Source organism: Aptenodytes forsteri, unplaced genomic scaffold, assembly GCF_000699145.1.
Source record: "Aptenodytes forsteri isolate BGI_AS27 unplaced genomic scaffold, ASM69914v1 Scaffold8, whole genome shotgun sequence".
NCBI classification, from domain to species: Eukaryota; Metazoa; Chordata; class Aves; order Sphenisciformes; family Spheniscidae; genus Aptenodytes; species Aptenodytes forsteri.
Genome location: NW_008796218.1, coordinates 9,020,571 through 9,042,086, shown reverse-complemented (window position 1 = coordinate 9,042,086; position 21,516 = coordinate 9,020,571). Strand labels below are relative to the sequence as shown.

The window sequence follows — 21,516 nt, the reverse complement described above, 5'->3', positions numbered from 1 at the left end:
CACCTTCTGAGCATGTTTTTTTAATACAAGAACAATTTTATAGATATCTTCACTTTTTTATTATGTTCTGTATTTAAACATTAGTCTCCCAGATAAAAACTTAGTTAATAATCAGTATAAAATGTGACTATATTACTGTTCTTAACCCAGGAGAAACAGAGAATGTGGATGGTACCGTAGTCTCAGATGACCTTTCACCTCTTTCTTCGGGAACGGATTCAGGTCCACAATCTCCATTGTCTCCAGAAAACAGAAAGAGTCCAAAAGGAATCAAGAAAATCTGGGGAAAGTAAGATTGGTTTTTTGGTTTGTTTTGGTTTTTTTAGTTCCCTGTCAAAGCATTTTGGCTGAGAATGAATCCAGTTCTCAGGAAAAGCTACAATATCTACAGCAAGAATATAGTAAAATTCAGGAAAAGGAGAGAAAGCAGCTCTGTGATTGTATGGGTGTGTCTCTATGTACACATGGGTGTAGAAAAATGGGGTGGTAGTGTTCACAGCTGTCATGCTGTTGGAAGAAGTAATACTCTGCTGTCTTATTATAATGCTAATAATTTAGAATGCCAACAGTTTCATTAGCTATGAAAAATTAAATGATAGCAAGTTGTTCATTACAGAAGCCATCAGGTTAAAAAATGAGAGAAAATAGAAGAAACAAAAAGCAGAGGGGCTGAGTTTTACTGTGTTTGCTCTATCTGCTTCAGGACAGCAGACATTTATGAGTCTGGCCTCCAGTGCAGATTATTATTTGGGTTGAAGGGTTATGCCTGCTCTGCAGAGCTTTTTTTCTTCCCTCAGAATTAGGTCTAGACAGTGTTTGCCTGGAACTTCTTCAGCTACCACTTGAATTAGATGTTTGTGGTTTACAGGAAGATTAATACAGCTTCTAGTTGTTATTATAGTTTCCATACAAAACAAATGTTCTCTATTGCAAGCTAATAGTACTTTCTTGGCACTCTTGTCTTGAAAGAATAAGAAGAACTCAGTCAGGTAACTTCCCTGCAGACGACCTGGGTTTGGCGGAGTTTCGAAGAGGTGGTCTCCGTGCAACAGCTGGACCTCGGTTATCCAGAACAAAGGAAACCAAAGGCCAGAAAAGGTAATGGTTCCTTCTTTACTGCATCATGTGCTGTGCAAGGTATTGTTAAATGTGCTGAACAGCCAAACCCTCCTCTCGTGAAATACATTTTTCCCAGCGTACTTCATTATGTGTGGAATTCCACAATAACTGGAAAGAATTTCTCCAGTAGGAAATGTATCCTGAGCAGCTCGCCTATCTGCACCCCTTCAACTGCAGGTTACAGCACTAGCTGTTTGTCGGAGTGTCAAAAATTTCACCTTGTTAAAGAACAAGAAATCTTACCATCACCTCATGTGGGAATATCTGCAAAGTGATGAGGATTCAGCAATTCCCTTTTTCTTCTTTTCAAACAGAAAACGGGAAATTCTTATTCTCTGCCTGCCCTCCCCACCCCAACTGTTCATGAGTTGAGGCTGGGCAGCCAAATTAACAGGACACTAGTACCACGGCACGTACTGCAAAAATGGCTGTTGGCTTTTATGACTGCACAGAACAAGGCACACTAAAACATAGGCTGTAGTACTGCCTCTGGCACACGATAAGCTTTCTGATAATAACCATAACTCTTTCCTTTAAGAGTTTCAAACATTTCTTGTACTTTTCAGTGACTACAATGCGCCGTTTGCTCAGTGGAGCACTGAAAGAGTTTGTAACTGGCTTGAGGACTTTGGTCTCGGTCAGTACGTTATTTTTGCACGGCAGTGGGTGACTTCAGGCCATACACTGTTAACTGCGACACCTCAGGACATGGAAAAGGTAATAATCTGTAACTGTTTGTTTCAAGCAACCATACATGTTGATTCTGTACAACCAGGCCCCTTCAAACAACTGGCAGTTCTACCTTTCTGAAATACGTAGTATCTATTTTTGTAGATACCTAATGAGATGAAAAGAGCCAGAGGCAAGGCAAACAATTTGGTAATGGTTATTGTTGCAGGAAATGGGAATAAAGCATCCACTGCACAGGAAGAAATTAGTTTTGGCCATTAAATCAATAAATGCAAAACAAGATGAGAAGTCTGCACAACTTGATCATATCTGGGTGACACGTAAGTGTTTGAACTATCATGGAATTGTTTGGAAAGGAATTTCCCCCACCCCTATAGATGGGCTGCCTGATATATGTTTGTTTAAGCAGTTACCAAACATCTTTTTAAGAGCACTAAGTTTCAACATCTTAAAATTTTCCAGAGAATGAGGATTTTTATGTTGTTCTTGACATCCAAATATACAGCTATGCAGTATGATCTTCCAAGGGGAACTCTGTCATTCAGATTGCAGGGAAGTAAACAGGGGTGGAGGGTTCAATCTGGCAAGAGCTACATTATGCGGCAGAAGGTATGTGCTCAGTCACACGCTGTATGTAAAATATCACAGAGGCATTGTGGACAAAGCTGTTTGGTGGGAATTGCTTCTAGGCTTCTGGTAAGAGACTGTCCTTTGGAAAGGTGAATAGGTAGAACAAGCTACCTGAATGGCTCAGAAGCCAGCCCAGACAAGAAGGGGAGAAGGGCTTCATTCTCACTGATCTGGATTTGGGTACACCGCTGTTCTTGTATCTGCAGGATGGCTTGATGATATTGGTTTACCTCAGTACAAAGACCAGTTTCATGAATCCAGAGTTGATGGGAGAATGTTGCAGTACTTAACTGTGGTAAGCTAAAATCCTTTTTCCTCAGTTTAACCAAATTTAACTTCGGAATGAGCAAAGAATTTTACAGTTTTCCTTTGAATGTGAGCAATTAAAGAATTTTTTGCAAGACACAAATAGCGCCAGTAGTCAGTCAGTCATTTGTGTTGTCTAATGCGTGATTGCTATTCCTAAAGTACATAAAATAAGTCATAGGATATAGCGTTATAGCTAACTTCTGCAAAGTCTTTCTTTCAATATCATATAGCACACCACGATTAAAGGTAAAATGACCTGTTTTGCATGCAGCTTCTGGAGTGTGTTGTTCTCCACACCACGTTAGCATCAATATTCAGTAAACTAAAGATAAGCAGCAAATCCAGTAATTCGTACAGCTCCGACCACATTAGCAGCAAACCATGGACTACACATGCCACTGTGTTTTCTTACAGTTTCCCTGCCCAGGTTTGGATAATCAAGTATTTGTTTTTGTTAACTGTGCTATGAAAAAAATGCCTAATTTAGCTGTTATCTGAAGTAGACAACACTGCTTAAGGAGGCTTTGTTATAGGAGCATCGTCCCTACTGTCCCATGGTTAGGTGCGTGTTGCTAGCTGCAGTGATCCTACCCACAACAGGATCTTAACCAGATCAGAAACAGTCCATATATTTTAAAACTATCCATGAGCCTGGATTTTACGTAATAAGCTACAAGCTCTCCTTCATTTTTTTAGCCAGGTCTTGCTATGGTGCAATGCTTAAAAAAAAACCCAAAAAACCAAACAACAACAACAAACACCCCCTCAAACCCCCACCCTAAAAAACCCTCTTTAGGATATAAGCTTTTATTTTACCTAAACCATAGTTACTGTGGTTTATATAAAACTGCATAGCAAGCTTAAAATCTTTCTTCTTGGGGAAAGTACCTGTTTTGGTATGTATTCTGTGCCACCTAAAAGGCTCTCTCCTTTACAGAATGACCTTCTTTTTCTGAAAGTCACCAGTCAGCTGCATCATCTGAGTATTAAATGTGCCATTCATGTGCTGCATGTCAACGGTTTTAACCCCCACTGTCTACGCAGGAGACCAGTTGAGGAGGTAAAAGTATGTTTAAGTAATTTAATTAAAACAAGCACTAATTACCTGATTCCAGCCAAAGGGGATAGAAAGTTAGCAGTGTACAATGATACAATAGAATCACTGCTAGGAGGGAATTGCGTCTAAAGCAGTAGATACGCTGCCTTCCAGCTCTGGAATGTAACATACTCACCCATAATAAAAATCTACTCACTCCTTAAGTGCTTGAACCACTTATTAGTTGAATCTCATGCACTTCCCTTTAGAAATTATTTGCTTGGTTTAAAGAAGTTTAATTCAACTTCCGAGAGAATAATTTGAATGTTTTTTCTTGTCTGTCCTAATTTTTAACTCTCAAAAGACTGTAAGGTTTTTGCCTTACCTGGTCAGCATAGCTTATTCTCTTAGTATTAAAGACTGGCAATAATACTGTTCTCAAAATGCTCCCTTTTGTACACCCAACATCTGTAGTCTCTATTGTTCTACTACTTGATGCAATATATGGGGTTTCATCTGTACTAGACTATGCCTGCCACCTCATCAGAGGATGTTTGAAAGAGGCCTTGCACAGAAACAAGACCTTAGAATCAGGGGAAAAAATACTGCTCTTTGAGGAAGAGGAGGAACAATGTTTTTATCTGAACTGAGGATACATGTTGTGAACATGCAGTGACAATGCAGGCGCTATATTGTCATCACCTTTTCTGGTTACTTTAACAGAATAACGTTTCACCTTCTGAAGTAGTTCAGTGGTCCAATCACAGAGTGATGGAATGGCTCAGATCAGTCGATCTGGCAGAATATGCACCAAACCTTCGAGGAAGCGGAGTGCACGGTGGCCTGATTGTAAGAATTTGTTTTAACATTTTACTACGTATCTAATAAACATTGACAGACTGTAATATAAAACATCTTTTATCTGGTGTTTGTCAAGCAGGAGGAAGCAAATACATCTGCAATATGACAGCATGATCAGGCCTTCTAAAGAGCCTCTGTATCTGATCCATGCATCTTAATTTTACAAAGGAAAACTAAAATAAAAAAGGAACTGCTAAAACATTTTTCATAATCAAAGCTGAGCTGTGCATGAGTGTTTAACAGCAGTACATAAAAAAAAAACAAAACAAACTGTACCGTGGGAAAGTTACTTACTGGTAAGGCATCATTGAGTGTTTGAGTGGTTTTAATAGAATTCTGAGCCACAGTAAATAACTGTCCTGAACTCAGAGCAGTCTTGCCAGCAATCAGGAATGACATTTTTTAAATTCAAAACATTGAGAACTATTTGCAGCTTAGTAAAGTCAGAGTTCTGAAATACCATGATTCTAGTGCTGTAGAACTTTTGCAGAAATGAAATAGAAAAAATGGTGTTAAGATTAAGTTTATACACTCAGAGTAGAGCAGAAAATTCTGAAAACAAATTTGTTCAATCCAAACAAATGTAAGGTTTGATGATAAATATTAATAAGTATTTTCCTGATCATGCTCTGCATTTCTTAGTGCCTACTTTCATGTATTTCCCATTCAAGCCCTAGTGAGCATCGTATCACAAGTGAGTTATAAAAGGGTGTTAAGATTAAGTTTATACACTCAGAGTAGAGCAGAAAATTCTGAAAACAAATTTGTTCAATCCAAACAAATGTAAGGTTTGATGATAAATATTAATAAGTATTTTCCTGATCATGCTCTGCATTTCTTAGTGCCTACTTTCATGTATTTCCCATTCAAGCCCTAGTGAGCATCGTATCACAAGTGAGTTATATAAGGTCTAATGTATACAGATAGCTTAGTGAGAATGAGCAGTCTCTCTGATAAGCACTGTAATGGTTTACTATTGCAAACATTTAACCATATTAAAAAATAAATATTCTGCCATTTTTTAATAGATTCTCGAGCCTCGCTTCAACGGTGACACACTGGCAATGCTGCTGAATATTCCACCTCAAAAGACCCTACTGCGACGCCACCTAACAACCAATTTTAACGTATTAATAGGACCAGAAGCACAGCAAGAAAAAAGAGAAATAACGGAGTCAACAGCATACACACCTCTGACCACCACTGCCAAAGTTCGGGTGCGTACTGCTTTTAAAAAGGAGATTTTTCAGAATTTCAGACTTCCTCTCCCTTGTCTTATAAAGAAAATAAGGGACAAACATGGTCAGGGAGAGGTCATTTCTAGGAGTGTTACGTTTTCCTTAATTCTAGGTACCAAATTATTTAATTTGTATCTGTTCAAATCAGCTTCTGAAATAAGCGTGCGATCCCTTCTGTCTTTTCTTAGAACTACCTAAATGTATTTAAAATCAACTGTAACTCCCAATTTGAAAACAAATAAATTTATTTAGTTCAGAATCTATGTACTTTAAGGACTAGGGTATAGCAGTAAATCAAAAAGGAGAAGATTTTGAATGTTTAAAGGACAACCTTGTTTTTCTTATTTAAAACTTATTGTCTTCTTATTTTAGCCAAAGAAACTTGGATTTTCACATTTTGGAAACTTAAGAAAAAAGAAATTTGATGAATCAACAGACTACATTTGTCCTATAGATACAAACGCAGCTGCTACGAACGGTACTCAGAAAAACTATGGTGGATACAAAGGACTTAGTCCATTCACTGATAGGGAACTGGACCAGGTGGGACAGACAGACTGATGCCATTCTCATCTCATCCTCTCCATGCATTCCAAAGCTTGCAAATAACCACATGTTAGCACATAACAAAGTATTTGCTACATCTGCATGAACTCGTTGAGAAAGTATTGGCTATGGACACTGGAAAGAGTTCTATACTAAGAATGTCAGGCTAATTTTTTTAATCAACACAATAATAAACTCATCCATCTTCAAGCCCTTTTTCAGGAATGTAACACCTTTACACTACGAAGATCGATGTATTTTGACAATTAAGGTGGAGGTTGCAGTAAACACAAAACTTTTGTACTTCTAGCTTTCATAATCTGAGTACGGCACACTACTTTTTTCATTATCTTTATGGGGTGGTTTTTAATGTAATAAATTTATTTGGACTAATTTGTACAAAGCTATCAAGTTATATATATTAGAATACAACTGGATTGTATATTTTTAACAGACGTTAATCAAAGAATCCAACTAAATTTTCTTTCATTATGTACCGTGGGGAGTAGTTATGCTTAGACAGTATATGTGAAAACAATGCATCAGTAATGAACAAGATTATTAATAAACCAATACTTAAATAATTCACTTTTGTTATGTACTAGTGAACTTGTGAATGAAACTGTCTTGATATCATACAGACAAATGAAGACTAAAAACCATCAAATTTTATTCAACTTACTTTGCTGTTGTGTAAAGGGATGTAAACCCTGAAAAATGGAGCTCCTGGAGGCTTGTGTGAACTGTGGCAACACACAAGAGCCAGACAGAGGCAGCTGGGGTAAACTGTCCTATCTACAGTGACCTTAAGTGAGAGATAAAAACACTTTAAGCCCAATAAGAGAATGGTCACAAAATTGGAGGGACTAACTAACTGTGAAAGTAATTTCTTCATTTGCATGGTTTACTGCATCTAACATCTCATTTGTGTTCATTATCTAACCATTGTCTTTTTCAGTGTAAAACTTAGCAAAATAAAGTACTGTTCCTAAGTGGGGACAATACCAAATCCTGACTATAATTTAGTATGGATGTCCACTTGCACAGTTAAGAGTTGCAAGCGAACGCATTAACTTTGAGCCAACAGCTTACCCTATGCAGTTGTTCAAGTGTTACAAAAATAACGGATTTGTCTCTAGGAGCATGGTCTTTCAATTAAGCATGACTTCTGAGCATGTGGTCATGCCGTGAAATCTCAATGCCCTAGAACTGATAACCTTTTCATATAAGAATAGGTAGGACTGTATCATGAAGGACTCTTTCTTACTGCTTGCCTGTGGAAGACAACTACCAGAAGTATACTGTGTTACACCGTCTGGAAAATATTACTCTTCACTGACAATATCAGTTAAGCTTTTTCTTTTCTTGTGTGAATTACAGCTCAAGTTTCATGGAATCAATCTTCCTTAATCAGGATTCACTCCTCCTATCGTTAAATGCGTTTTCACATACTTCATAGCATGGAGGCATTTTTGTTAATGTGCAGAAATCAGAGCTTTTAAACATACCACAACTTCATTTGTCTAGGCACAGATACCTCCCAAAGATGCATGTAGAGTTGATAAAGTTGCACATACTGTCTGATTTGAACTAGTTCCTGAATACTTTTACAGATGGAACATTCAGAAGGAACAGTAATGCAAATAGGGGCTCTTTCTCAAGGCATAAGCCATCTTACGGTATGTACTAATTTCACTCTTGTTTTAAAGTCACAAATGTGTTCTGCTGCGATTCAGTGAAAGTTGGTCATTGATGGTGGTAGTTAAGAGTATGTGGGTCATTATTCTTGTTAGATACCTCTTTGTAGCCTGGTTGTGCATTCACAGTCCAAAAACATCCTGCTTTTAAATCACACTAGAATTTAAGTTTCAGTTAGGCCTATTTTAAGTTTCCATGAATTCTATCTCTTTGACCCAATGACAGATATTCATCCCCTTAAATGAAAACAATTCTTCAAAGATTTTGCAAGTAACCACCATCGAATGCCTCAGTCACAGAAAGTCTAGCAAAGAGGTACAGACTTGAAAATTTACATGAGCTAAAACTCCACGGAAAACAAAAAAAAAAAATCACTGTATTAATTCCGGACTCCCTAGCAGCTAATTAAAAAAAAAAAAGTTGACTGAAAGGTATAATGAAGAATTACATAACATAGTTGAGTCACATGCCACACACAATCTCTGTGAGAATTTCCTCAAGCAAATAATCATTTATTTAAAGCTATATTCAAGAAATTCCTTTTACTTTTATGTGGCTCTAACTCCCTCTGTTGTGAATCTGATCTCATTACACTTGGATTTCTTTAACTATAGGCCTCTAACTGAATACGCTTACTCGTTCACATCTTGTTTTTTCAGACCATGTTAAGCCAAGATGAAATGCTGAATGACAGCAGATTTTTAACACCTACCTTTGAAGACGATGTTTCAACGTGACAAAGAACACTAATACCTCATGCCTGTCCAGAGGGCTGGCCAGGAGAAGCTTGATGCTGTGGTGCAGAAAAGCTTTACCTCTTTTCTGCCAACGAGACTTATCATGTAGCATTTAATATTGTCAAAGTAGCAATGCATTACAGGTAACTCTCCTCCACGCTGTTTTCTGTATTTCGTAATGTGAAATAGGTGTTGAGAGAGGTGGTACTCACATCCAGAGTCTGGAAAGCCAAGACTGGCAATACGTTTTACCCTTTTATTCAGTCATCTTTTACGTGGTATGTTTATGTACTGTTATATGAAAGATCTTTTGTAATTTTTTATTTTTATAATTAAGTTGTAATGCAGGAATCATTAATACTCTGTTGTACAATGTGGACTAATCAGAGCCACCTAGAAATTCAGATGGATGCTGGTGAGTGCAGCAGTAATGGCTCACTAACTACTACTGCAGTCTTGCCAGAGACTGTTTCCCATAAAAGGATTTTAACCTCTCATCCCTTTCATTAGCACATGTCCTGCCCTCTTTTTATCTTAAGTAAGTGCAGTGTAGAATGGGAAGAAAGGACCATAATACTATCCCTCAAGCCCTTGGTTTTATCAGGAGGATGCCAATCAAGATGGCATGTTCACAAATCTTTACCTAACTCAAAAGATGAACAACTACAGCAGGAAATGTAACTTTGAGACTACCAGAAAAACTGATGGACTCAAAAGCTGGTGCTTCATTTAAAGTGATTTTTTTTTATCGTGTGATTTTTATACGTGCACTAAGATGTTCACGATCAAGAAGCGATCACAACACTTACTTACTTAACTAACGTAAAATGTAACTTTAAGAATGGTGTTCACTGCACTCTGTAGGGTAAGCGCAACAGAATTTCCAGCATGATCCCTTGTTTGGTTTTAAATGGCAGTTCTTTAACTAGAACTATTGAGTGGGCTCTTTCTGTACACTGACATTTTGTCTAAAAGGGCTAGTACCAACACACACGTGCAAGCATCAGGATGCTCATAAGCCTTCTGAACAGTCAAAATGGTTCAGACAAAGTTCTCCCTGTACCTGACTGGTCTGAAACATAGAACGGGCTCTCAGGAAGACAGGGATGGTAATAAGCCTATTTTTTTTACATAGTTACACCTAATTAAACATATGGCTGCAAACAGCCCTGAGGACTGGAGATCGCAGTAGAAACACCTTTGTAATGTTTGCATGAGAACTGGTGATGTTGTAAAACAATATTGCTGTTCACTTTCAGTTCTCAGATTTTCATAGAATAATTCATTTAGCAATAGGAGACAAACTGCTCTGTGATGTGTAAAAATGTGACTAAGGAGCATCAAGCAAGTACCACAATAAAACAAATTTTTGTTTCTTTAAAACACCTGATAAAATAGATCTGTCGCTATTCTACTGAGCTAGGCAGGACTGCAGCACTGTAACAGAGGGAAATATGGCCTCCCACTACTTACTTGAGGGGCTGTTCGAGGGAGAAAGCATCTCCTTTACAGCAGCAATTACTTGTAGCATCTGTTGACGTGTGCCTCTCGTGTATTAACGAGATATCTTAGTAAACAGGGAAATGCCAGAAAAGAAATCTCTTCAGTTGTAAAGAAAAGACTTAGTATGTAATATGGATGGGTTTTGCATTACTCTCTCCTTGCTGGCTGCAGGGTGTTGGTTTACTTACTTATTAATATAGCCTGAGGGCAGGTCATTCCCAGCCACAACCCTCCCAAATAAAGGGGAAATCTCAGGTACTGTCCAGAGTATGCAGCAAGGGCTCTTCGAGAGCTATTAGTGGCACTTTTTAAAGGTGACCTATTCTAGTCCTTACTCCACGAGCCTCTCATGACAGACCCTGCACTGTATGGTCAGATTTCAGAAGCTAAACACAATTTTATTGTTCAAAATGGTAAAACCAAGGCAATTTTTTTTCAATCACTGAACAATGAAATGATAATGGAAAATCCAAAGGACTGAGAAGTCAGTCTACACATCAGCAAACTACAAATGCTTAATAAAAGGTATTAAATGACCAGTCAAGTACATCTCTAATCTGGCAATCAACACTAGTGACCAGATCATGTACTATGGGCATTTGAAATACTTTGTCAGGTTAACTAGCCAGCAGACTTACTTATTACAGCACTACAAATAGGATAAGCTGTTCCAACAGAGACAGCCTTAATATCACAGGCATATTCCTGTGATAAGCAGATTTTCAGATTTCAATCATGTATTTATAACTCAGTGTGGTGGTGTGCTAACTTAGATGTAAATAGTCAATCTACAAAATTATTGATTTTTTTTTATATATATAGTAAGAAATCCTAATTAGCATAACAGGCATAAATGCTTATTTTTTGACTGTTAGGAATAAATTCAGAATGTTCCTCCATCTCTTGCTGACTGTGGAATGATTTTAACACAAATACGCATGGCTGATCTCTCATCAGGAACAGAATCACAGTCTGAATCCCTGTGTCTGTCTTTGCATTGTTGCTACAAATGTAACTGATGAAGTACAAAACCCATATGTCAATTTTTAACCAGTCAATTCCTCCTTTGGTTTTGCTTTAGATGAATAAAAATATTTAGTAAACATATTCATTAGCATCTGAAGAAACAAGTCTTCTGGCTCAGGGATTTGTCAGACCCTAAAACAACTGTAGTATAAACTTAATTCCTGGAAATGAACGTGCAGTACTTCAGGCACTGAAGACTAAAAATTAAATGCTATGTGGTAAAAACACTGAGATGAGGCATGAGCTGAGTTTAAGATCGACTCAGCATAGCTTACAATAGGAAGTAAGAAGCCATGTTTTCTCTTAAGCAAAGGAAACTTCTGAAACTGCCAAAAAATCAAGCACTACACTTAGAGAATGACATTCAAATAGCGTAACATCACTGGATAGTTACGTATATGCAGCCCAGAACTTCCATGTACAGTTGGCAGTGATTGTTTAGCTAAGGCTGTTAGAAGACAACATGAAGTTATGTAATCCTCCTCAATAAATTTCACACTAATGAGAATTTCTGTTACGGTAATAAGCAATTTGCATGTTACTCAAATTCTGTTCACTTTTTCGATAGCGTACTGTGGCTTGCTTCTTAGTCCCTGGTAAAGGGCTGTAAAAGAGCATTTAAAAAAAAAAAAAAAAAGACTGTTCTTTGTACTCTCCTTCCCCAGGACGCACTAAATGAATTACCTATAGAGCACAGTCAAATAATCCTAGTCCAGTTTTATAGCCCTCTCCCACATTCCATACCCACGTTAACAAACGTGAGGTTTTATCTCTGTCCTACCTCTCTGATTACACTTATTTTTTTTTTCCTCAGAATTAACATTTCATACTAACTTAAGAGGTTAGACTAAGTTACTTCCACACAATTCAGGATGATCTCTCAACTTCTTAGTATTAAAACATGCAAAGTTAATTATGAAGTTATAAACCACAGAAATTACATTAAGCAGTTAAAAACCACACAAAAAACCCACTGCACAGTTACATACCAGTTGTTCCTGTAGGAGAATATGCAGTACTTACGAAAAGGTAACAGATGACATCAGTGTTAATACGAAAATGTACTGCTCTTGGGATAGCCAAGTTTGTCCAGGTTGGGCTGACACGCAAATTGAATCATAGGTGGTGGCCCACACATGAGAATGAGTGTCTCACTGCTGGGGGAAGGGAGGTGGGTTTTAATCATGTCTGCAGTGACGAAGCCAGAACTGTACTTCCAATCTGAAACAAAGAAATTAAACTATTAATTTGAATCTCTGTACAATCTGAAGCCTTTTTAAACTGCATACATGGTACCCACAAAGTAGCTGAAGAATCAGCAAAGTTATGCCACCATCACTGCAAGCCACGAGAGGGTTAAATCTCTCACTGAAATCAAACATGTCCCCTTCGATAGGGACAACAAGCATGTGGATAACGAGGATCTGGTTGATAAGACATGAATGTCTGTGAATAAATGATATAGATTTAAAAGAATTTAGACAGCAGGTAGGAATAAATAGGAAGAGTAAATCAGCTTTTCCAGTGAAGAGAGGTCACCCAGGGGCAGCTGTGCAGGGAGAGGTATTGAGATCTGTGCCATCCAACACATTTAAAAAAAAAAAAAAAAAACCAAACACAAAACCACACAGAAAAGAGATTGAGTGGTGAGGTGACAAAGTTTGATGATGACAAAAGTTCTGCTGTGTTGTTAAGTGATGAGAGAAAAAAAAAATTAAAAAGAGGAAAGATGCTAAATGATTTCAAGCAGTAATATTATTGAATGCATCTGCCATTTAAAGTGAGCCAAGTAGGAAAAATAATCCTGCCTTCGCATATAAAAATAGGCGCTTTAAGCTCATTTATCAGGAGCAAGATATTGGGGCTATGAAAACAGCAGCAGTCAAAAGGCATATGAAATGTTAAGAAGTATTAGGAAAGGAAAAGGGAACACCACGTCAAATTAGAAATACAGAGTTTGCCTGCATCTTGACTACTGCTGTTCACTTCTGACCTGCTCAGCTCAAAAAGGGACATAGCAGAGCTGGAAAAGGTTGAGAGAACAAGGATGAGCAAAGGTATCTAATCACTGCTATATGGGGAAGACCAGCAATCTTCAGTATAGAAGAGATGGGGCAGCAGGGGTGATCGATAGATGTCTGTAACATTAGTAACATGAAGACCTATTCACACACTCTCCAACACAAGAATTAAGAGGCAAATGCGAACCGGAGGAAGCCATTCTTCACACAAAAGTGCTAATCCTATGGAACCACTATCAGACTGCCAAAAAGCTCACACAGGCTCCAAGGGATACACAGTAAGTTCATACAAAAGTAATCCACTGAGGGTTACTGTATCTATAGAGACACATTTGGCTCAGAACTGAGAAATATTAAAGACTGGAAGAGTATCAAGGCCTGCTCATTACTCTTCTCTGGCCATCTACTCATGGCTATAGGTGACAACAGGTACAGAACTTTGATCTGACTCAGTTTGGCTCTTGTGTCTGTTAAATAAAAGCTCAGATCACTTACAACATCAGTGAATATGAATACCCAAGTTTCAAAGGAGATTCAGTGGAGTTCAACCTCTCCCTCCGTTTCTAATTCAGTGCTACACCAGCCTACAGTTAATGCCTTAATCTATACACATGGCAGCTCTGCTTTACCAGAATCTAATCTACAGCTGCTGCAAAACAAAGATGTGCATGTTCTATTTACAGGTATTAAGCAATTTAATGCTAACATAACCTGACTCGGGAGATAGCCCAAAACAGAGCTGTAACTTTTGCTGAAAAGTCCAAGAAACTGGCACACCCTGAAATACATCAAAAGATCCACTGAGTAACGTGTCTCACCCAACAGGAGTTAATTATTGGTTCACACTTTCTAAGGCCCACCTGGCTTGGAACACTTTTCAAAACAGGTGGTGTGGTAACACTTGTTTCTGAGGTCTCGGGGGGGTGTCTTTGCTGTTTAAAATAGCGTAAGACAGCAAGACTTGATATTATACTAATGGCCCCTTGAACAAGAGTGAAGCTCTGATTGGTGACGAGCAAAGGCATTTCCAGTGCGTACCAGTAGCCTACCTTGGGGAGGTCTGTCCAGTGTATACCAAAGCGTGAACTGATCAGGATGCCTCTTAGCAATGTCTTCTAGCTCAGCTCTCAGTAATATATCTTTTTCTGTCTGCAAAATGAGACCGCTGTTTAGCTCCAGACCATCTCAAGATGCCCTCTAATGTGAGCTCATCTGGCATTCAACAAGACAAATGCAATAACTCATTCAAACCAAGAAAGTGACTTTCCCTCCCCCCCTTACATGATAGGCTATTATCATTACAGGCTTCTGTAAATTCAAATTAAGAACAACAAACTATGAGACTGAATAGCCACCTAAACGCTGTCTTAAAGATGGCAATTTGAACAACTTTTTAATCCAGGCTAATATCACAGTTAGCTGGATTTGTCTCTGACCCTGGCAAATACAGCCCTGTACCAGCATGGTGAAGGTTAACTGTAGAAACAGATTAACGGAACAAAATCCTGTTTCCTTGAAATCAGTGAAGGAATAAAATGAGTAGAGGGATAAGGATCTGTTCACGCTAATTATTCCCTAATATAGGAATTAGGGAATGTAAGTGAAACTATGAGGAGCCATCTTCAAAACAAAAGATCATGGGAACTATGACAGCACCACGCAGTATTTATAAAGGGCCTTATGGCTAATTTTTTTTATTCAGTTTCTCCTTCTTAAATCATTTTAACGCAAGACAATAGGTTAAGAACTAAGGATCTGTTCACGCTAATTATTCCCTAATATAGGAATTAGGGAATGTAAGTGAAAGTGTGAGTATGCGTCTTCATCTTCAAAGCTCATGGTCACTATGACAGCACCACGCAGTATTTATAAAGGGCCTTATGGCTAATTTTTTTTATTCAGTTTCTCCTTCTTAAATCATTTTAACGCAAGACAATAGGTTAAGAACTTACATAATAACCATTTCCTGCTCCTCCCTATACTGATCATTTTTAAATGTGCTATCTCAGATAATATTTTCTCATAAATGGTTGGGTGAAAATACAAACCCAAAGACAATGGAAGAGTATGAAACATGCAGAGCAGTATTTTCTCCAGGGCTCAATGTCCCATCAGTTTAAAAAGCTCAGAGGCCAGCAAAAAAAGTGGGCCATTAAAGAAGAAAAACAGATGAGTCAGTATAGTCACCTGATTAGCAAAAAGAAGGTAACATTTGGTGGAGTCCTTAGGATCATTTGTGATATGACGGATCAGCTGCAACATAGGAGTTATTCCTGTTAAAAAACAAAGCGGTTAAGAAATGGGTATTTCTTTCAAGCCACATAAGGCTGCAGTTTCAATATTAATGCCGCCTTCCTTCAGTCTTCAGTAGGAGCTTAGTTTGCACAGGGCTACATACCTCTGAATTTCTAATCCACGCCAAATGCAGAGGCTGGGGGTTTCTATTATTACAAATCATTTCAAAACAAAAACAAAACCACAATACTTGTATCTGGGGCTTTCCTCTTCAGCATTCTCTACCACATACAGTAATTTTACCCTCAAGACATTCTCCTAAAATATTTTTTGCCATTGAGACTGAAGCTCAGAGAGATGAAGTGACTCCTCTGAGGTCACACAGTAAATCAAGACTAAGACTCTGAAGTTGCTAGCTCCCAGGACTGAGCTCAAGCCACTGGAAAGCCTCAGTGCCACCAAACACTCATGAAAAGGAACACAGGTGGAAGTGCTCTGCTATTAAAGCACAACATTTGATACTCCTCACACGCATCCATAAAGACGTCTTCGTTCTCTAGACATTCCATATGATGAGAATAGTTTTACCTGTTCCTCCAGCTATCATCCCAAGATGCTTTGCAAACTTTTTCTCTGCTTCAGACTTCTTATGAGGCTTGATAAGAAAGGTACCTAGAAGAAATATTCAAAACCTATAGGTACATTAACTCCTAAACAAACATGGATACAACTTCCATAGGAATAAACTGCTACAGCCTACCAATTAATTGGGACTGATCTTCTGGAAATGCTAAATGGACTCAGCACAGCATTGAGCATGAAGAGTAGAAACCTCTTTGTAAACTCCAACCCTAGCTTTGAACAACTGATTTACTCCTTCCCTACTACCCAACATAATTTATAATAAACTCAAGGATTCCCACATCACTGCCTAGAACACAACTTGGCAGCTGTGAATGTTAGTGGCAGCTAAAGGTAACCACAGCCTACAGAGAAGCAGGTTTCTTAGGCCATCTTCATCATCCTCACTTGCACCATGGATCTAGCCATTTGTGTGTGTCCACATTCAATGGAGTTGTATTAAACCAGCATCAAGCAAAAACCCCTGCAAAGATTAGAATCAGGAATGTTGGAGCCTTGCATACTTTTATCATCAAGCACTTTATTATTGTAATTCATTTCCAGTTAATGAGATCCCCATGACACTCACAGTCAGCTAGGTGACTACGTTCTGGTATCCTGTGATGAGAAGACCTTGCTGATTTCTGCTCCACACCTGGGTATACCATTGCTTCAGAACTGTCACAAAACGGGACAGTTTGTATTTGAATTAATCTCCAAGGACCAAGCCAAGTGAAAAGCCCATGAAAAGTATTACACGAAAAGCACTTGACATATTCCAATCATCTTTTAAGAGATCTGTAACTAGTAACAAGCTTTCCTAGCTACTACTCTTTATAGCAGCCAAAGCAGAGCAGAAAGGAACGTTTGTAAAACATGCACCACTCATTTCCTCTGAGATATAACGGATTCATCAGTATATTACTCATCAGAAAAGGTCATGATCCAGAGAAGCGCTGAGCTCTCATCCCCCTGAAGTAGGAGTTAAGTGCACGGTCCCTCTCAGTCAAAATCAAAGCAAAATCTTTCACTTCCATCTTGAAAGAGGATTACTTCTCTAAACTTACTTCCTCCCAGTCAACTCAGACCTGGTTTAATCATGAAATAGAGCTGGCTCACAGCGGGTTATTTAGTAACAACACTGAGATTCTCAGAGGGCATTTTAGGCCACAGCCTCCCTTGCTGAAGCAGCATCTGGAACATCTCTCTCCATATTGAGAGAGAAGGTACTATTTCCAGTGCAGCCTTCTCAGTAATACAATGCAACAGCGATTTTTTTCAGATTTAATTATATGGTCCCAGGAGTGAGACAACAACCAGCTATTCCTCACACAAAGTAGACACAAAGTACTCTTTCCCATCATAACAACCCTGACGGGCCCTTGGTCAAGACCAGGAAAGGTGGATTTTCTCTTTTCCACTTTCTAAAAAAGATTCTCCACAAAGTTGTCAAGTTTTATAAAACACCTCTGAAAATAACCAATACAAGTTCCTCCCTTTTGCTCTCCCACCTTCAGGTCACAGTACCTGCCCCCTTATAGACAAGGAGCCCGTTTGGCCCTCTGAAGTCAATAATATCTCCAACCTTCATGTCATCTAGGTACTGGGACATCTTCCCACCTTCTGGAAACTTGGGATTCACATTTTTGTGGTAGACCTGTAAAACAGTAATTTGTATGATATCAACCACTAGCTTGCCTGCAGACAATATTACAAATTGTAGAACGCAGTACTGCAGGTCTGAAACTTAGCGTCTGAGAAAGAATTGAGACAATTCTTTGCTCTCAGTTACCTGTTGTGCCTTGCAACAGGAAGCAGCCCAAGTAAGTAAAATGCTCTCTCATGCACATGTTCCTATGCTCTCTGCAAACAGCCAGCCTAACAGGAATAGGTGGCACACAGATTACGTACTGGTGCCCTCATTTCACTATCACTCCAGCAAGGCCCCTATGTTGCCCCATTTTTGTAATTGCTCATTCTGAAAATAGCATTGCTGCATCTTTTCTTTTTAAGACTTTCCCAGAAACTCCAGCCACATGATAACTTTTTCACCTTTCAAAGCACATAATAAGTATTAAGTAGTTAATAACAATTCACCATACTTGTAACATGAAGAACAGAGCGCACAAAAGAAGCCCAGATTTTTGCCTAAGGACAAACTTTATTGTAGAAAAGGATTAGAAAACCCAGAAGTCATGGGATCAAATCAGACTGCATTCCCTAGCTTAAAGGATTTCCCTTATTTCTGCATCCCATTTCCTTAATCAATAAACCCATCAGCACAACTTCTGACGCTTACAGACGTATAATTGCAATCTCTGTAGGGTCACCAAAGATAGCAGTTCTTATTGACTTGTTTTCTACTTACAGCTATTAGCGGTAAGTACTAGTAGCAGCATAAGCAGCTTGAGGGAAAAGTGATCACTATTCGTGCGTTGCCAAAAGAAGAGAATACTAGGGAAGTTCCTGCAGTACTGCCAAAGAAGTGATTCCCTTCTCCATCTTCCCTACCTCTGCTATCTCCCAGTGACATACAGCAGATACACAGAATACAACTTACTATTCAAGGATAATGTGAAGTGAGTTGTTTGCCATACAGTCATCCTATTCAAAAGATCAATCAAAATAAACTCTACATTTCACTAAAATGAAGTACTTTCCTTCCTTCCAGTTAGCAATTTATCTGTATTAAAGGAAACAACATTTACCTTTATAATTAAATCAACATAACCTTTTGTCTCATCACTGGAAACTGGGGTATAGGCTCGAATCACCAGATTACCATTGATTTTTGCAGAAAGGTAAACGTGTTGGCCTGGGGAGAAAGAATTACAATCTGATTATTTATTTTTTCATCCCTGGTTTCAACATTTTCTCAGGCCTGGAGGACAAGACAAGAGAGAAAAGCAGGTATTGTAACCCGTTAAACACAAGCAATGATAGAGAAAATCTTTACCATATAAAATGCTGCATAAAACATCTAGCCTCTTTTCTTTTGTTAGCAAGAGTTTCTGGAGCACAGGGTAACTGAGGAGAGCTGGTACGTTACAGAATCAAGGGTAAGATACCAGGAAAGTAGGAAATTTATAGTAAAATAGTGATATAGAAAGTTTGTTGCTCATTTTCAAATGCTGTCTATATTTTGGGTTCTGCCGTTCTCATGTTCATTAACAAAGTGAAAATAAGGATGCACCAGTTCACATAGGCAAAGAAAGAAATAAGTATTATGGCTTAATAGCAGCAATCTCTCAGAGCAAACTTCCCAGAGATTCTGCACCAAGACATCAAGAACAAAGCCTTGGGCCATATTCCTTCTCCATAACTCCTGCCTCTGTAACGCTGCAGCTTCCACAGCATTGGACACTGCTGTCCACAGAGAGCTCTTTGTCCAACCGAATGCTCCGAGAGGCAGACTTTCTAAAAGGCACCTGTTTCTTTCTGCTGATTAAAAGAACTGAAACTCCTTGCCAAGAGCGGTCTCCTCAGCCAGACAGCACTAATCTAGAGAGTTGTATGGAAAAACAAAAAGCAGGAACAGTGCTGACAGAAAACACTTTATTTTTAGCAAAATGATCTTGGTAAAAAGCAGAAGGCAGGAATCTCCCAGGAAGTAATCTGGCCCGCGCAGTTTCAGGATCTTATTCCTAAATTCTTAAGAATAAAGTTTGGATAAACACAAGCACTGCAGGGCACATCTCAATTCATTCATCATTTGTCTAGCTGATGTGGACAGCTCAATTACACTTTCCCATACAAGCCAGAAGAGAACGTGGAGAAATACTGCTGCCCTTGACAGGCAGCACACAAGAAGGATGTGCTCACAGCATGGAATGGGAAAGACCCTGACACTTGCCATACAGCAAGGGAAACTGCAAAACATAGTACAGCACAAACAGGGCTACATCTGCCACATCTGCTGATCAGAAAGGGAGACTTTCCCCTGCATCGATTACCATTAATTCAAGGTCCAAGGTTCAATGCCATCAGTTTTGCAGGGTACAGGAAAGAAGACTGTGCCAATCCTAGTCTGAAATGAACTTCATGCTACAGAAAGCAAGACAAAGTTGTACACATATGTGTGTAAATCAAAGGTAAGTGCATACACAGAAAAGGCTCTGAATATTTCAACATCTTCTATATACATAGAAAATGTATTGTATTTTCCCCTTTGTTCTGCAAAGAATAGTTACAAGCTTCCCAGGCAGAAGAGTCGTTCTTTCTCATCTACAAGTGTGACTGTATTCGTCAAAATCATGAGGGCAGTTGACAATAAACTGAGGGCACCAGATGGAAGTAGAATGCAAATAAGAAACACGAAAAAGCTTTCACAGATACCATTCTTGCCTATATCCTGACTGGTGGTGAATGTCAGCTGACTCAGTTCAGTTTCACTGTTCTTGTTCTAAACTACAATTTAACACAAGCAGAACAAAGCACACACAAAAGATCAGAAATACAACCCTTTGGAAAATCTGACATTTCTCTCTGACACAGCAGCATTCAGATGCAGCTTTTAACTCCTTGCTTTGCTGAGCATTAAATTCCCAAACAGTCAGAAGTCCAAGAACTATGAGTACAGTTACAAATCCTAAAAACAGAAACACATATAATGAAGTGTTTTCAGCACTTACCTACAGGTAATCCTAATATATGATCTGGTGAAGGTAGCCCAAACCGGAATTTCTTAGTATCGTGACTGATTTCCTAAAAACCCAAACAAATAATATCAGAATGAGGTCCACATCACCCCTGCTTTAAATTTCAAGCTCTACTCAATACGATATGCTTTAGTAAGCCTGTTCTTTGTTAGCATGCAAGCCAAATCCTAGGAAGGGAAGCAGAAATGGCTTTGAAAAATAAAGTTTAAACAGATCGTAAGTTTTGGAACCAAAGTCTTTTTCCTCTTTATTTCCACAAAGAGTGACTTTTGCCTGTCTGCACAATCCCTACAGCACCTTTACATAAAGAAAATCTGGAAACCTCTGTTGCCCAAGGCCAGTGAGCACATTTCATAATTTTTGGCCAAAGATAAGGCAAGACACGACATGCAGAAGCACAGGCTGTTGGGGTTACTTCTCGCTGAAGCACCTTGGACAAAAATCAAAGGAGAAACACAGCTCTAAACTAGGAATTAAACATACAAAGAAACGAGTCTACCCTCCTCTTGAAACAACCGCAAAGCCATAGTGTAGGCACAAATACCTTTAAGAATCCTGTTCTACCCTAGGGAAACACTGCAGCCTGGC

General features: G+C 38.7%; 2 protein-coding genes across 2 annotated transcripts in view; one reads left to right on the top strand and one right to left on the bottom strand.

The window, feature by feature from the left end:
- The window catches only part of PPFIBP2 (PPFIA binding protein 2), a 113,117-nt gene extending 101,115 nt beyond the window's left edge, over positions 1-12,002 (top strand). The window contains exons 19-29 of the mRNA XM_009288847.2: positions 151-289; positions 970-1,098; positions 1,686-1,836; positions 2,018-2,129; positions 2,646-2,734; positions 3,686-3,808; positions 4,508-4,633; positions 5,674-5,862; positions 6,256-6,426; positions 8,043-8,108; positions 8,787-12,002. Coding sequence (XP_009287122.1) covers positions 151-289; positions 970-1,098; positions 1,686-1,836; positions 2,018-2,129; positions 2,646-2,734; positions 3,686-3,808; positions 4,508-4,633; positions 5,674-5,862; positions 6,256-6,426; positions 8,043-8,108; positions 8,787-8,864 — 1,373 coding nt within the window. The 3' untranslated portion in view covers positions 8,865-12,002. The remainder of the gene's footprint in view (positions 1-150; positions 290-969; positions 1,099-1,685; positions 1,837-2,017; positions 2,130-2,645; positions 2,735-3,685; positions 3,809-4,507; positions 4,634-5,673; positions 5,863-6,255; positions 6,427-8,042; positions 8,109-8,786) is intronic.
- LOC103906850 (NADH-cytochrome b5 reductase 2) overlaps positions 194-21,516 on the bottom strand; it is a 22,526-nt gene continuing 1,203 nt past the window's right edge. The window contains exons 2-9 of the mRNA XM_019474494.1: positions 20,902-20,974; positions 18,979-19,085; positions 17,798-17,927; positions 16,238-16,321; positions 15,602-15,687; positions 14,464-14,563; positions 12,417-12,614; positions 194-280 (exon numbers count right to left, since the gene is read on the bottom strand). Of these exons, the coding sequence (XP_019330039.1) occupies positions 12,442-12,614; positions 14,464-14,563; positions 15,602-15,687; positions 16,238-16,321; positions 17,798-17,927; positions 18,979-19,085; positions 20,902-20,974 (753 nt within the window). The 3' untranslated portion in view covers positions 194-280; positions 12,417-12,441. The remainder of the gene's footprint in view (positions 281-12,416; positions 12,615-14,463; positions 14,564-15,601; positions 15,688-16,237; positions 16,322-17,797; positions 17,928-18,978; positions 19,086-20,901; positions 20,975-21,516) is intronic.